Consider the following 16351-nt stretch of genomic DNA (forward strand, 5'->3'; position numbering starts at 1 on the left):
TATGCTCAGTTTATAAATCTACATGTAAATATGTGTTGTTTGTGTGTGTGTGTGTGTGTGTTTGTGTGTGTGTGTGTGTGTGTGTGTGTGCGTGTGTGCGTGTGTGTTGTATTTGAGTTTGCTGAGATAATTGAAATGGAAGAGCTCTGCCACCTGCTGGTCAGGTCTGTCACTGCAAGCGAACAATGTTGACTAATGAGGTTTCAATATTTCCTGACAGTTCGACCAGCTCCCGACCATGTTTGCTTAAGTGCAACAATGCAGTTTGATTGCTTTCATTACAAAAACTCTTTTAATACATCAATTCAACAATTACTTGGGTGTAATCAAAATACTGCTTTATTGTCACCAGAGTCAGGTTTTATATATGATTTGCATGCAGAATGGAACAGATACTTTGCAGGCATTTTATCCAAAAAGTGCATAATATTTGGCAAATTACTATAAATCCTCTTTAAAACAGGTAGTAGCTTTAGGTCATTGTTGACATAATATCTTGTTCAATACAACAGCTGCATAAATAGGCGACTTGGATGTGCAAATACCAAAGATAACTACCAACAGAAACAAACCACAGCACATCCTCTGCACCAGTTACCATGACATTAGAGCCCTCATCTTTTCCTCAACCTTAACATACTCACTGATGTGGTACAAAATCAATAGAAAGGTGTGACTCTATTTTAAGCTTGATGTGCAGAAAAAGGCAGAAACATTATCACGATTAAGCTCAATTGTATATGTCTCAAACAGAAAAGACCTTCTGCCACCTTCCAGGACTACAGAGCTCGAGCTTTTGCATGGGCCTGCAGCAGGGCGGCAGTATCAGTGTGGGAACCTTGCATCGCAATAGAAAGGGCGGTTTGACCTTGCTGGAAGACAGGGGAATAAAAAAAAAAAAGGCATAAAATTAGCAAGTTCACTTTGGCAGTCAATCACGATAGCTCATCCACATCAATGTTTGTTGGGTTTACCAAACGACTTTGATATGTTTACTTTCTCAGTGTTGTCGGGCTGTCAAGGTGTCACATGTGTTTCAGCCCCCACAGTGTTAGTACCTCTGATGAAAAGTATTGATCCTAGCAGTGTGGCTGGAGGGCACAAATTCAATGAGTTAAGAAGGCATTCCAGCGGAGCTCATCATTCTAATTAAATCGGTTTCATGTTGAGAAAAAAATATTAGCTTCAGTTCAAGTAGACTGCTGATAGACAGACAGTCTTGTTTAACTCCTGAAGTCTTCTTCGGGAGAGGATTCTGTCAAAAGCAGAAGATACATTTGCAACATTTTTCTATACTTGCCCCAGACTGGCGGATAAGGTACTGTTGGCGGATTAGCTCATCTCAGCCAAGGGAGATTTGTCTTACTGTGGCCTTGATTAATCCTGGGGAAGCTCCATTCTGCTGCAACCAGACTGTCAGTCCACCCACGTCCACACAGTGTGAGTCAAAACATCTAAGCTTGCATACATCTAAGCTGCTTTTCTCGTTCAGTTTTATGAATACATCAGTCAATGTGCCATTTTGTTTACAAAATGTAACAGGGCTTTAGAGTCCTAAAAAACAAAAAATGCAGTTGAATAATGTGCAGTTGGAACAATATTGTTCGGTGAATTTGTTATTGCGTCAGTAAATATAACTGTAAACTGTTACGATGGCAGAAAGCAATTTCTTTAACAGTCTAACAGGATATTTCCCCCCCAGCGTCATAGTAAAATTGTTGATCTGGGTTTTAACCTGCAGTGTTACCTTGTCAGTGAGTGTGAGGTCACACTGACTCCTCTCCAGCAGCAGTCTAGCGATGTGTGTGTGGCCCTTTTCAGATGCAAACATCAGTGCCGTGGTTCCCTGGTTGTCCTGGATGTTAGTGTCTGCCCCAAAGCTCAGCAGCAGGCGGACCATCACACCCCGGCCGTGTCTCACTGCCAAGTGCAGAGCTGTTTGGCCCGTCTGTGTGCACAGGGACAAATGATGTGGCAAAAGATGGAGAACTGTTAAAAAACAGCATTTGTCCTACTTACATACCATTTGCGAACAAATGTCTTGCCGAAGGGACATTTGAAGTGGCTGTCGACCAATTCAATAATGTGCTCACAAAATTTTGGATGCTTCTCAATAGGCAAAAAAAGAAAAAGAAAAAACCCTCAATACTGAAGCAGCAGCAGATGAAGCTTCTGAATCACACACTACTACTAGTGCCTGCATGTTCTATAATTTGCCTGCTACATTGAAACTATGTCTTTAAAAGTACTGCAAGTGTGTAACACAGGGTTTCTGTTAATAATGTTAAATCTCATGTCTTTGTCGATCATCTTCATAACATCATTAATGTTATGACTACAAAAACCTCACGAAGCAACAGAATGTACTGTATTATACAGCTGTTTAAACGCTTCATTTCCATGTGTTGAATTAACTGTGGAACTCCTAAATGTTGTCTTTAATTCACCTTATCATGTCCCATTGGTTCACAATGGTTGCTTTACCTGTCTGGAGCGAATATTAATGCTGCCCAACTCCATTAGCTTGCGGACAACTTCCATTCCCCCAGGCCCATCAGGGGCTGTCAGCGAGGCCAGCATCGCTGCTGTATAGCCGGCATTGTTTTGAATGTTGATGTCAATCACACCTGTAGCAGGGAAAAGACGTTGATATTTTTAGTCCCTACGAGTCGGCCGCTCCCTCGTGTCCCACCTCTGCCAGTACAATTCAGTCACCTGTGTCCAGTAGCAGACTGACAATGTCATAGTTGCAATGAGAAACGCTGTAGTGCAGGACTGTGTTGCGGTTGTCATCTGCCAAGTTGACCAAAAAGGCCAGCAGTGCGGGAGCGGCTTTCTTCACCTCCTTCAGGTACAAAGACACTGTGCTGGGTACGGAAGCCTCTTCAGCTGCCACACCGAACCAGTGCTGGAACAAAACAATCAAGGCCTTCCTCTGGAAAATAGATCAGACATGTGAATGAGGTATACGATAGTCATTAAAATGACATAAAAGTCTGGCATTTGATTCAGCTTGAGATCACCATCCTGTCATCGTATAACCTTATGTGATGAAAGTATCGTTCCAACAACTCAATATATTTGTATGGAACATATGAAAAAGGTAGTAATGTGACAATATTTAAAATGGAATCTGCTATTATAGGTGCATAGTGTAGTTTTGAGTTATCTTTGGGGCTTTCAGAGCAGTTTGTTGTTCCTCTGCATGCCCGGGTTTTGTCTCACTTCCAATGTTTCATCCCACAATAAAACCAAACAATGTGCTTGAGATTATTGGTCATTGTCTCTCTGTGTTTTTCCAGCGACCTGTTTACTGTGTACCTTGCCTTCAACCATAGTCAGGTGGAATTGGTTCTTGCCACCTACAACCCTAAATTGTATAAAGTGGAGATAAAAGATTGATGAATGGATTATAGTTGTGACTTAACGTTTGCTCTTACCATGTCTTCATTAGGGTTATCCATGTTGTCCATGTGATCTTTGAGGAAGTGACAAGCAGCCATAAAATCTGCACTTATTCTCTCCCTGGGAAAGAGAGTGTGTTTATGTGCATTAAGAAAGAGCTTAGAGATAAAAGCAATAGATAAAGGAACACATTGGCGTGCTTCCTCTGGAATAGAATTTTACAAACAGACATTGCCCCAGTGTTTTTTTTCCAGCCCGCTCACCTGCCCCTGGTGCTTGTTTCTGAGTCAGAGGTCAACTCCATCTGTTCTCCTGCCGGCTGTGTTTTTGACTTGGCAGTTCTCTGCGTCGCATCAGCTTGCAGAAGCGCTGTGCATCTTTGTGTCTGACACGATCCTGTTCCTATCGGCATCATCGGTCTGTCTGGACCTGTTTGCCTCTCTCCCTCCTTCCCTCTCCTGTCTGGTTCTGCATCCATCTGGACGGCAGCCATCTCCTGAGGGCTACTGCTGCTCCCGCTCTGCCCCATATCACCACGGACATGCTGGGCCAAAGAGTCCTGTTTATTTAGACTCCCACGGTTGTGAATTTTGAATCTTTAAGAAAAATGAAAGGTAGGAAATGTGTATGAAATATCAAAAGCAATATCTTCTTAAATTGTGGTCGATGCTCAGAACGGTCAAAAAAGGAAAAGGTCAGTGAAATATGACAAATTAGCCAAGTGGTGATGCCAAACTGTGTGTTACTGCCAGAAAGAAATTCTCTTCTCCCATGTCCAGATGTAAATCATCAGACATAATTGTTCAAGCAAATTAATCGTTTTGCCTGTAATCTCATAGTTTGGTCATGTTGGCAAAATAAGTAGTTTCCTGTAGGAGAGTTCGGATGCATTATTCATGTTGTTTGGCTTGGGTTAATACAAGTCCAGTCATTTTAATGCCCCGGTGACTTGAAATTCAAGAACAAAGTCTCAGAATAAAGTCAAAGAATAAACATGAATACCGTCATTTTGAGAAAGACTCTTGCAACAATCGTAGTCAAATAGATTTCACAATGTGAATCGCTCCATTGAGCCACAAAATGTTATTCTCTGGCTATTCTCAGAAACAGTGACTCGGAGCCGGAGTCACCATTTCTCCTCTGTAAGGGAGTGGCATTCATCTTGCCACCCTAAATCATAATGTTTCTCGGCGCCCAAGACCATACAACAGTAAATTAAGTCACAGAACCAATAATCACAACTTTTAAAATTGCAAAAGTCAGTATTTACTAACCCATCATTAGCACCCTCAGAAAGCAGTGTGTTTGAGGTCTGGATGCAGCCGTCTGTCCGCAGGGCGGATCGAGAGGCTAAAGAGAAGACAAACACATCACATGTGATCAAGCAACAACATTACATCCTCCTGGTGAGATACATGTTTGTCGTGGTTTATGTTCTTTTACACAATGTTATTTCTGTAATCCTCTTTTTTTTTTTTCCCTAATACGGGAGCTTCTTATTCATCATGTAAACAGAAAGCTAAGCCAACAACAACAAGCCATCACGTTGCATTCAATCTAACAATCAGTAGCTTTTGCCTTTAAAACAGCGCTGTCTTATTTTATTATAAACTGTAACTGAATGTAAGTTCTCAAGAAAAAAAATTATCTGCAGCTAAAAAGACATCAGTGTTAGAATACAAACAAACATATTTGCATTGATTCATTACTGTGTCACTATATGACATCAGTGTGTGTTTAGGGCTTCAGTGACCCATCTCTCATTGTTAGATTCTGTTTAGGCTCATTGACTATGACTCAGTCACCTCCGTACGTCGTAAAACTGTGTCTCTGACTCATTAGACCCAAAGGTTGCTTTTGGGTTTTTTCAAAAGTTACCCATTGGTTTTAAAGGGGAATGTTTGGATTGCACATTGTAGCGTAACTTGATGTTCGGAGCTTCCGGGGAATCAATCTGGGTCTCTCTGTCTGTACACAAGATTCTCGCTTTCTCGTTGCCATGCAACACAAAGCCCTCAATGCATTTCAGTGTTCCTCTGCATTAACTTGTACGTGTCTATGTTCAGTCCTATAATTTGCTTTTTGTTGACTTTGTGGAGAAGATGCTAGAATAGTCAGCCAGTGTGTCTTTTCCCCTTACATACATTTTCACAATGCGGCACAAGCATGTGATTGAATTATATACCTCCATGCTGAATATGCTTCCCATCACCTTGTCCATGCTGTTTGTAGTAGGATGCAAGAATGTCAACAAGCCTCATCATCTCCTCTTGCAAAGAGTTGACTTTTGGATCTGGGTGTTTCAGCAGTGTACTCGGTTTACTCTCCTCTTCTGACTTGCTCTCTGCACACAAAATCCCCCACTGTTGATCCAAGAGACTCTTGATCTTCTGTATATGATGGACCGCCACCTTTGTCTCTGTACCCTCAATTGAAGTACTAGCAGGTTTCACCGACAGGAGTGGATTAGAAGAACTAACTCTAGAGTCTTGCTGTCCTTGACCATTTGTGTTTACAGTCCTTGAACAGGTGAAGGACACTTTGTTATAATCTGGGTCAATGGATCTCACCACTGTCTCTTTTCCACCCTGGTCCACCACCACTCTCTCTGCACGAACCCATACATCAGGATTCTTCATGAGGTGCTCTATCTTGTCGTTTTTTCTTCTGGTCTCCTCCTGCTGCTCCCTCAGCAGTGCGGTCACCCTCTGAAGCTCCAGGCCAGCCTCATGGAGCTTCTGCTCCAGCACAGCGACTTTGGCCTGCAGGGATGTCACTGTCAGCAGCTCATCCAGATCTGTGCTACTCCTCCACTCGTGTGTTGGATTAGAGTCATCTGAACTGTTGCAGTGATTTCTAGGAAACATTATGTGGCCTTCATGACGAGGCCTTTTAATGTCCACTTTGCTGTAGTGAGGGGATTTACAAGGGACTGTGGTTCCATTCAGGCCCAACCGCAGCCTTTCTCTTTCCTCCTGGAGGAAGCAGACCTGCGCTCTGAGCTCTGGAATAACCCTCACCTCCATCTCCAACTCCCCTACACGTTCCAGGGCCTCGGTCAGGCGCCTCAGCAACCCAGAGCAGTCCTGAGGGTAAGAGTTGTCTGCAGTGAGGAAGACATCTTCACACGAGATGTTTCTTCCTCTGAGGCTATCCCGTGAACTCCGAAGGCTGCCAGGATCGTCTGTGGACTCTGAACCTTGTCTTAATAACACAGTGAGAGGCAGACTAGAGGCACGAAGGAGATGAGGTCTGATGTGCTCCCCTAAAGGTTGTTCATCAAATTCCTTGATTCTGGCCTCCATTTCCACCAAAGATATGAGTCCTGTGGGAGAGAGCGGTGGCCTGTGATCATATGCCCAGGAGCCATGCTGATGGGCATCTGACACCCGAGACCTGGGGCCAAGAGCCCCAGTGGATCCCCAGGCATTGGGGCGATAGCCACTCCCTGAAGGGTTGAGGTGCCTCGGTAGAGTGCTTGCCCGGGGACCTTTGCTGCGGCGCTGAATGGGAACCCTTTTGATGGTGTTCCCTTTCTCAATGTCATCTACATATTTCAAGAAATCCAAATCAAGTTGGAAACCATACGGGGTTTCTACTGAATACGGTGGTTTCCCTTTAATTCCATTCTCTGCTGTTTTATGATGAGCAATATTTCCTGTAAACATAAAAAATAAAATTATAATATCAAACTTCATTTCAGTTTTTAACTCTGACATCTGACAAATATCTTTGTACCGTTTTGTCTTTCCATCATTGGTCGTCTTCAGTTCTCCAAAAAATTTGTTGTCACACTATCTGATTGGACTTTTGGTATCTGGCAAAGCAAACAAAATAGACGGAAAAACAAGATAGTGCATTAGTACAACTGGCAAAAGAGAACATATCCCTGATTTCCAATGGCAGAAAACTAATACATTTTGGTAACTGACATTTGTTCTAGGTTCACTTGTGGTACTTTAATGGTAGATATAGTTTCAAATTCATGATCAGTTAGAGCAGTTTTTTTGTCCAACTTACTTTTTATTCATTCACCCACATGTTTTACAAAGAATGAAACACTTCCAGTTACACTCCATTTGCTTTCTCCCTCAAATGGATTCCACCCTTTCCCATATTTCTCACACTCTTATTGCCTCATTTCTTCCATGAACCAAGTCAGCTATTATTCAACAGTGGCAGGCCTGATGTTCTCTTGATTACAGTCTTCCCATCCGGCATGAGGGCTTAAAATATCCTCAGACTGTTTAGCCCAGTAGCTATGGCCAGTGGTGCAAAATATACTCCTACAGACTTAAATACAGACAACCATTGTTCTGACTCACTACTTCCCTCTTTCCTCTCTCCCCGCTCTTTGCGAGCCTCCTACAGGGCCTGCAGTCTCCTAACAGATCATCAGTCTACTTTACCTCAACTCATATATTTCCTTTGTTCCCTGATGTATTTACTACAAGTATTTGACTGTCCGTTAATTTCAGATTTGCAGATTCTCATAATTTTTTTTTTTGGTCTGTCTAATGGAGAATCCACCCTATTCAGTCACTACTTTTTCCTGTCTCTGTCATACAGTCCCTCCCTTTTGGTGTCACCTCTTTTTCCCTTCCTGCTGACCACCAGCCTCTTTAGCAGCTTGCTATCCTCTTGAGCCACCGCAGCCACCAAGCCACAGCCCCAAACAATGTCAGCTATGTAGTAAACAGAAAGATACCACCAAATTGACTTCTACACATGTGCATGCATGCACACACACACACACACTGTAGCATGCCACCAGAGAGCTTTAGGGGCAGGCACAGCAAAACAGAGAATCCGGGTGTCAGGGGGATTCCTTTTCCCAGTCTATTTTGATTCTTTTTTATTTTTTGACATGATGCTATGATGAAAACAATTACTTTGAAGGTAAAACTGTATGTAGCACCTATATAAGTGAAATTGATTTTCCTAACAGGAGAATCAAAGCTATAAAATACACTTAAGTGTGACTACAGTCTGTATGTAAAGACCTACCAGATTTGAAATTCTGATTTGGGATTGTCGGATGTGGAGGAGGTGAGGGTTGGAGGAGTAAGATCATGGTGAAAGGTCAGAGTGTAGTTTATCCAGTCACATTATACAACCCATATTTGGTAGCATATTGAGTGTGATAATAGCTACACCTAGGTCTTTACCTCGGTGTTGCTATTGTCACCTTGGTGTTGGGAAGTAAAGCCGCGGTTCCACCGCGCAGTACGTGCTGGATCGGGGAAGAGCGGGAGGGTATGGTAAGGCAAAACGCACCCGGGCCCAACTCTGTCGCACGGTCCCACTACAGAATGGTTAAAATGTAGGCAGGGTTGTGAACGACGCAGGGACGCATCGGGCGAAGAACACGGAAGCGGCCGGCGGAGGCCAGCTTCACCCGGCTTCACCCGGCCGAAACTCCACGATCTTCCGAAAACGTTCTCTTTTTTGTCTGTTCTGCTTTTCTACAGAGCCGTTGTTATAAATAGTTTGGTCACTAAAGGGTCACATAAACCTTACTCTGAGTCACCAGGTTCAGTTGGATCATTTACAGTAATTCCATCTGTGGGACGGATCAAAGCTGACTTCCAGAACTATCTTTTGCTATTGATTATTTGTTAGTTTTTTTCTAAACAAAAACATCGAAGTTATGACATACATGCGCTAAAGGACAACTTACAGTCCACCATTGCTTACCATTTTTATTGAAGTACCATAAATAGCGGAGGATCGAGACTGTGTCATAGTTTGCATTCGAATGAGCAACTTCCTTAATCTTAATCAAAATAAATGCAGTAATTTCTTTTCCCCTATCTGGTTTTCACCATGAATGTCATTACCGTCTACTAGTTACTTCTGTTGCCTTCAGGAGAGTAACACTGAAACTGATATGGTACTGTATGCATGTTGTTTTGCCACAGTGGGGTTTTATGATGTTGAGAGGAATCTTTCAACCCTCCATCTGACGCGTCTAAGTTTAGCTCACATGTGTGGGTGTAAAGCTAACACACACATATCTTGTGAGAAGACCTAGATATGTCTCTCTCAAAGTGATTAAAGATCATTCAGGTGATTGGGCTCCAGGGAGACAGACAAACCGAATGATAGACAAGAAATACGTCCATGGAGATAGTGAAGCTTTGATATTCAGGGGGGGAAAATACCCGGTGTTGACTTTAAGTGGAAGCTGCATTCACCATTGACTCCGTCAATCAACTCTGCACTGCAGAGCACCTGTTACTGCAGACGTCTCAATCAGTCTCTGTTAGCTCAGTCATGCGGCTCAGGAGGCAGACGGCTGGCTCGCCTTCAGAGGAATGAAAACACATTCCCTTTTGTTCCTTTGACATTAATAAAAAAAAGCAAATGTTCAAGTTTCAATTTGAAAACTTCACAAAGTGAGATGATTGCGCGATACTCATTTCGTTTTGCATAATGCAAATTATGGAAGTGTTATTTGACCCTGAAGGCAGCAAAACCACTAATGCAGATTAAAGACAATTTCACAACCACAGGCTTAACAAAGTCAAAACTGTATTCTGCATTTCTTTTTTTTTTTTTTTACTTTTTTTTTACTTGCTTTCCTCAAACTGAGAATCAAACTGCTTTCTGTGTATTACCACTGTGTGACCCGCCCTCTAATTGTCATGCATGGATATAGACGTGCACGTTTCCCCCTGACCAGGTTGCCACAGGAAACAATACAGCAGATTTAGGGTTTGACAATTTCCCGGGAGCCATTCTCTGACTCCCTCCACATTCCCGTGGCACACGTTTTAATTGTGTGTGTGTGTGTGTGTTTGGAACCGTAGGCCCACCCCACAGGAAACCCAAGAAATGAAACGTAAAATATTTGCCTTCACCCCAAAATGGCCCCAGTCAAACAGCAATACACATACCGAACTCAGTCAAGCTTCAGGTTGAACTGGCTGGAATTTTATTTTTCAAGCTTCCAGAAATCAAAGTTTACTTCGCATTCACCAAACGGTCCAGTGTATTTCAGTCGAGGGAAATGTCAGAATTTGTAGTTATTGCCAGGTATTTTGTTTTGTTTATGCTCTTTTATGTCTTTTTGCACCCTTTCTTCTCTGCAGAATCGTATCCTTTCTCACACAGACCTTCATGGTTCTCCAAGCATCAGTGGAAACCACCTAATCACAACATGTCCAACCGCAGCATTCTTTACCAAAGCCACAAATCAAATATGCCCGTGTGACACAAGGGAGTGACCTCTCTGTATAGCAATGAGAGAGAAGATAGAAGTCATCACATGTTCAAGAGTTCAATAAATTGCTAACTGGACTTAGTTTAGTTGATGATAATCTCAGCGAATTCGTGTTGCAGGGGTTTTTTTTTTCTGACAATCTTTATGCCTGGGCTTTGGAAAAGGTCAGTCTTTGATTTGGTTGAGTTCTATAAAACAGAATAAAACACTGAAAACTTTTTCAATCACTTTCATGCACAGCATTTTGTGGTGTGTTCTTGCTAATGTTTTTTTCCCACCATCATGTGACTGACCAAGAGACTAATCAACACAGTGAAGATGGTTCAAATCACCAGACAGAGCTACTGCAGATTTTTCAATATAACTGGAGGAATCAGCCTATAAATTCTCCTGTGTTTGCATTTTCATGTGTTTACGTGGGCGTGAACTTGTGTTTACGCTGCCACCCACATAACTGTAATCTGTTTTAGACTATTACACGCTGCAGACGCTTGATTGTAATGTGTTTTAACACACTACTTAAACCTGACACACGTCCAGTGAGATTCAGAAAAACTTCATATTCCCTTTTCCCAGCAAATATTTGTCTCCACGGTGTATATACTGCATTTCCATGTCATGCTGTCTATGTTGTCTTCCCAGAAAAATCTTTCCTCTCCTTCACTTTCTGGCTGTACAGTCTGTGGTTTTTCCAGCGCATAACTCTAAACCTCCTCTTCTGTTTGAGGTTGATCTAAGAACTGAAGCCAACCATTTGGACTCGGGCTCCCTTTCCACCCCTCTGCTCAACTGTCTCCTACTTTTTGCAGCTCATTATTTTCACGCTCTGTCTCCATGAAGAAATCATAGAAATTCCCATCTCTATTTATCTATTTTTTATTTTTTTATTTTTTGTTTAGTCTTATTTTTACTTCTCTGGACTTCTTGGCCCAGTAGGTTTGGCCTGGTCCTACTCCAACTGCAACAGGGTCAGAGTTACCATGTGGCATCTAAAACTTCACCGCTGGTATGTGGAGCCAAAGCTCTTGGGATCAAACAGCTGCCAGGGGCTTCACGCAAGGAAGAAAGCAACAGTATGTTGACATGGTGAGGTTAAAATGGAAAGTGGGCTCCCTGGATGTTGACATGGATGTGTGTGTTTGTTTCATTTCAAGAGTATTGTTTACAACATGCGTAAGCAATAAGAATGTTAGTGTGATTCAATATTTCATCTTTTAAAGGCAAAGATTTTATACCGACTTAATGATTAGCATGCAGCCACGGCCCGCTGCTCCACTCCTCACAATTTCTTCAATCACTTTAGAGTCAAAAGCTTTTCTGACCCTGAATTTAGATCAGACAGTTCCTGATCAAAGACATCCAAGGTCAATGTTCAGCATCTCAGCTTTGATTAACTGTCCAATCCCACAGCCCTGCGCTGTCTGCAGAGATACAAGATTAATATTACATCAGACTTACCTTGTGACATGTTCAGCAGTTTCCCCCAACTGATTTTAGGGTGTGTTCTGCCAGACAGTCCAATACAGTCCTCTGTCAGCTAGTTGAGCCTGTCTGTCTCCTCGGGAGTCAGGGAGGTGCTGTCAGGGAGAGCGGCATGCCGCGCCTGTTTGGTAGATGCCAATAAACAGCCCCTGCCATAACAGAAGCTGGGATTGCTTGTGTGTAAAAGAGAGAGTAACGCTCAAGGAGGAGCTTGTGAGCATGCCTTTCTACAGGACCTCCTGTCCAACAGACTGACAAGTGGGAGGTTAGACGTCCAGAACCATGCCTACTCTTGCAGGCAGCGGCAGCCAATAGGAGCTCAGAGTTACAGCTGCCCAGGGATGACAGCAGCTTGTCTGAGGTCCTAGTGACAACATGTCAAAGTATGGAGCTTCTGGTGAGACACAAGAGAAAGTACTAGAGTCACTTTTTACTGTGAGCCTCCATCAGCCTCTCAAATAACACCAGTGACCGTGCAGTGATTCACACACATCCCTCCTTCAGAATGTGAAACACTATCCATTGTTATGTGGTCTGCGTCTCGGTGAGGGCCTGGTGCCACCCAAGGGGGTTAATTCTCTCGGTACATACCTCTCGTTCTTTTTGGATCCTCTTTCATCGTGTTACCAGCATCTTCCTCTAAAGCACAACCCTCATGCCAGGAACTTGCTTCTGCCCAGAGTCTGCTTTCATCATTTTATGTGCCGGGATTTGGGTTTTCACCAGAAGCAGAGTAACCACTCTGGACAAAAGCCTCCAAACATTAGATTCTCTTTCAAATTGTTCTTATCAATCAAATTTATGTCCTTAAACTTATCCAGTAAATAGTTTTTAACCTTTTTTTCCTGGTGAAACCAAGTGTATCATTAGTATTCGAAGACATGACCGACCAAACTCAAATAACTGAGGGTATTTTTTTTCAGTTGCTTACATTTCTGACCGCTCTTGAGCAAATTACCTTGCTTGTTTTGTCCATGTGAAATACCTCTCACAATTCTGAGTAACATATAATGAGGCCAAAAGAGGAGGGCTTTCTGCAGAAGTCCTGAAACAGTCAAGAGTCGACAGAGAAGACCTGGATCGCTTAGGAGGGACATTTGATGGAACGCAACAGGCAAACAAAACAAAACATGCATATGCTGAATGAAAAAAGACATCCGACCACTAAACTTCACAATGAAAAAGGTGAAGAAGAAAGCCTGGGCAAAGTCCCCCAAGAAGTGGAAGAAATAGAGGGTGGGGGGGGGGGTAGAGGTTAAAAAAAGAAGGAACAACATAAAGAGAGACTAAAAAAAGAAAAGAAACTGGGGAAACACTGCGTAGAGCACTGTCACCTTACAGGAAGTTTCCAGCCTGCAGAGTGTCAGACCTTTCTGTGCAGTCTGCATGTTCTCCCTGTGCCTGCATGGGTTTTCTCCAAGACCTCTGATTATTTCCTCCAACAGTCATAAGATATGCACAATAGGTTCAATAATGACAGTAAATTGTCCCTCTGTGTTCCTTATTTGAGCATCATCTCAATTTAAATGCCCTCCACAACCGAAATGAATCAGAATCTCATATTCATGTGATGTTTGATGTCACAGAAAAGTTAATTGGGTGACGATTGAGTTTTCAATTGTATACCCTCATTTTTGTCTTATTGAGACAGTCCTTTTTTTGTTACCAATCACATCTTTTTTTTAGCTAATTAGTAAATGCGAGAACTAGAATGTAATAATTTAGTGTAACTCACATGCTTGCCCATGCTGTTTTAAACTGGCAGCTTGCTAACGTGACGTTGTGCTTTTTTCTCTCTATACTTGTGATTTCTTTCAGCAAGAACTCTTTGTTATTCTTCCCACCTTCTTATTATGTTTTCACGTTTGTTTCTGAGGTAAAAATGTCTGACTTTATTTCCATGTGTGGAGAGAACGACGATTCGCAACATATGTAAACCGCAGTCTTTCCCTCAGTCAAAAAAAAAAGCGTGAGTCTAAGTTAGAAGTAAAATGAAAAAGTAGACGTTCATGAAAAGTTTATGACAAGAAACATTGCATGGAGCTTTTGACCACCGCCTTTTCCTCCATCAAGGATGGAAAAGAAATTAGAAAGAATTAGCAAGAAATTCTTCTTTTCCATTACACAAGCAGACAAGCGAGTCTGAGAGGGATTGTGGTTTGACTTGAGAGAAGGAGGAGGGGAAAGTCTTTATTGGACCAAATGACTGCTGACAGACTGACCACATACTATTAAAAGAAAAAAGAAAAAAAAGAAGCCTGGGCCATAATGCAGAACTGTTCTCAGAGGGAGTTTCACAGAAAGATTTAGACTTGCGTCATACAGCATTAGAGGAGAACTATGGTGTATAAATTAAGTTTGTAATTTGCAATATTGGTTGAAAAACGAGCTGTTAATCGTGACATTATACAAACAGATGTTTTTGGACCCACAGAGAAGAAAACGCATGAGGCCCGAGAATCGCTGGCTGCAGGGTTTTAATTTTCCTACCATTTGACTGTTATTACTCATGGATGCTGCCTCCTGGAGGAAAATTGTCAAGAGGCATGTCTTCCTAATAAAAATGATCATATCATCTTATTTGAGATTGACAGTCTTCCACAAAATATTTTGGTGATATTTCCCAATCATGTGAATAAATCCAATCAGGCACGATCAATACAAATGTTCTTTAGAAAAAATGTATTAGTGAGGCCTGTGTAAGCATTGACATTTCTAAAGAAGCTAAAGTACCACTGAACAGATGGAACGGTTTAAAGTGGTTTAGTTCACCTAAAGATCTGGAGTCTTTTCCCCAAGTTGAAGTCTTTTGTATAACTGTGGCTTGTGGTTGGTGGGGTTGCAGGTTTTGTGTTTGCCAAGTGGAACAGCGTAGTCATGCAATTGATTGGCCTCAATTTATTTTAACCTATGAATTGAGGCCAATCAATTGCCCAGAAGGCCACAGATCCTTGACAACATGAATAAGCTTATTTAAATTCTCAGCTGTGCATAAAGCTGTGTGGCTTTGGTGGTTTGTACAAATCTGTGTGTGGCAGATTGAAAAAATAACAGGGAATAATTTGTGAAGCCAGAGGCAGAAAGTAAAGGCAGCTATTGTATCAACTGAATCTTTGTATATTTTAACATTTATCTATTAAGATTACACATATTGCTTACACACACTCTATTCACACCTCTTTCTTGGGGAATAGATTATTAATAATTCTACATAGTCTGTGAAATACATGAATTCAATTGCAGGCACATCAGTGAAATATTGTACTTAATAGTATTGTCTATACAATATATTGATTAGCTGTCTCATGCGGTAAAGTGTTCTGTCTGTCCACCGTGGGTAATTCTCACAGCTCATAATGGTAAATAATATGTGTAAGAAATACTGGTGACAAATGAAAGCAAAATCCAACATGAAGTGTCGTGGGACATCTTGCACCACCTCATCCTTCCTTGAGAGCTTCAGTGTGGATTTTCTGACCTTTTGTTTCACCGCCAAAGAGATAGACGTCTTTTTTCTTTCAGAAGATTCACCAGATCTTTTACCGTGTTATGAATAGTGACAATAACACATCAGTCTAACACTTTCCACAGTTGTAAATAAATTCCAGTTGTCTCAGTTTAATTCAGATCTGATCTGTTAGAGCCACAGAATAATAATTACATAATTATCACATTGATCAATTCATTCATCTATTTTTCTTTACTGAACTGTCTCTCGATTGACCTACCTTGGTAAAAAAAAAAGGGAAAAAAAAACTTGAATAATTAAATAATAATAATAATCGGATACCACTCAACACATTCTGAAAAAGGCCACACCTATAAGGAAATAACTTTTGGCTCAAGATGAGGTAATTCACTCAGAAATAACTTTTTTAGTCTTCAGTGATCCCCATGGGGATGATTGAGAAATAAAAACGTTTGGTTTTAGATTTAGACAGTCTGTCAATATACTTGGCACTTACCACCCACATATGAGTGAGTTTCATCCTGAGTAAGACTGCATGGCTTACGAAGTATATGTGCGTGGGCCTCACAGTGTTGCAGTGGTTACTACTCTCGCCTCACAGCAATCCGAGCAGAGCCTTTCTGTGTGGAGTTTTCATGTTCCCCCATATGTGTATGGGCTTTTACCAGGTCTTCCAAATGCCTCCCACATTCCTAAAACATGAATGTGAGGTTATTTGGCGACCCTAAATTGCCTGTGTGTGAATGTGAGAATGTGTGGTCTTAGTGTCT

The 16351-nt window shown here is 41.8% G+C and overlaps 1 protein-coding gene across 4 annotated transcripts; it reads right to left on the reverse strand.

Moving 5' to 3' along the window:
• Positions 1 to 271: 271 nt before the first annotated feature.
• LOC308111055 (KN motif and ankyrin repeat domain-containing protein 4-like) lies at positions 272 to 12549 on the reverse strand. Of its 4 annotated transcripts, none has more exons than XM_080465776.1 (11): positions 12089 to 12292; positions 7144 to 7222; positions 5831 to 7063; positions 5618 to 5749; positions 4680 to 4755; positions 3669 to 4001; positions 3441 to 3525; positions 2716 to 2935; positions 2485 to 2627; positions 1748 to 1948; positions 319 to 872 (listed from the first exon to the last, which is right to left on the reverse strand). In XM_080465776.1, exons 2-11 carry the CDS (start codon positions 7160 to 7162, stop codon positions 780 to 782), a joined length of 2535 nt encoding a protein of 844 aa, XP_080321902.1. In that variant the 5' UTR covers positions 7163 to 7222; positions 12089 to 12292; the 3' UTR covers positions 319 to 779. The 4 variants fall into 4 exon arrangements, with proteins under 4 accessions (XP_080321899.1, XP_080321902.1, XP_080321901.1 ...); XM_080465775.1 differs by having other exon boundaries at positions 5591 to 5749; XM_080465773.1 differs by having other exon boundaries at positions 272 to 872; positions 5591 to 7063; positions 12089 to 12549.
• Positions 12550 to 16351: the final 3802 nt, after the last annotated feature.

The sequence above is a fragment of the Lipophrys pholis genome, assembly GCF_963383615.2.
Source record: "Lipophrys pholis genome assembly, chromosome: 1".
Taxonomy (NCBI): domain Eukaryota; kingdom Metazoa; phylum Chordata; class Actinopteri; order Blenniiformes; family Blenniidae; genus Lipophrys; species Lipophrys pholis.

Bases quoted from the DNA above. Each gene is read 5' to 3' on its own strand.
- LOC308111055 (XM_080465773.1), bottom strand. The intron at 4,002-4,679 runs GTTAGTAAATAC...TTTTTCTTAAAG, and splicing joins TCTGAGGGTGCTAATGATGG to ATTCAAAATTCACAACCGTG. The intron at 2,628-2,715 runs GTGACTGAATTG...TCCCTGCTACAG, and splicing joins CAGTCTGCTACTGGACACAG to GTGTGATTGACATCAACATT.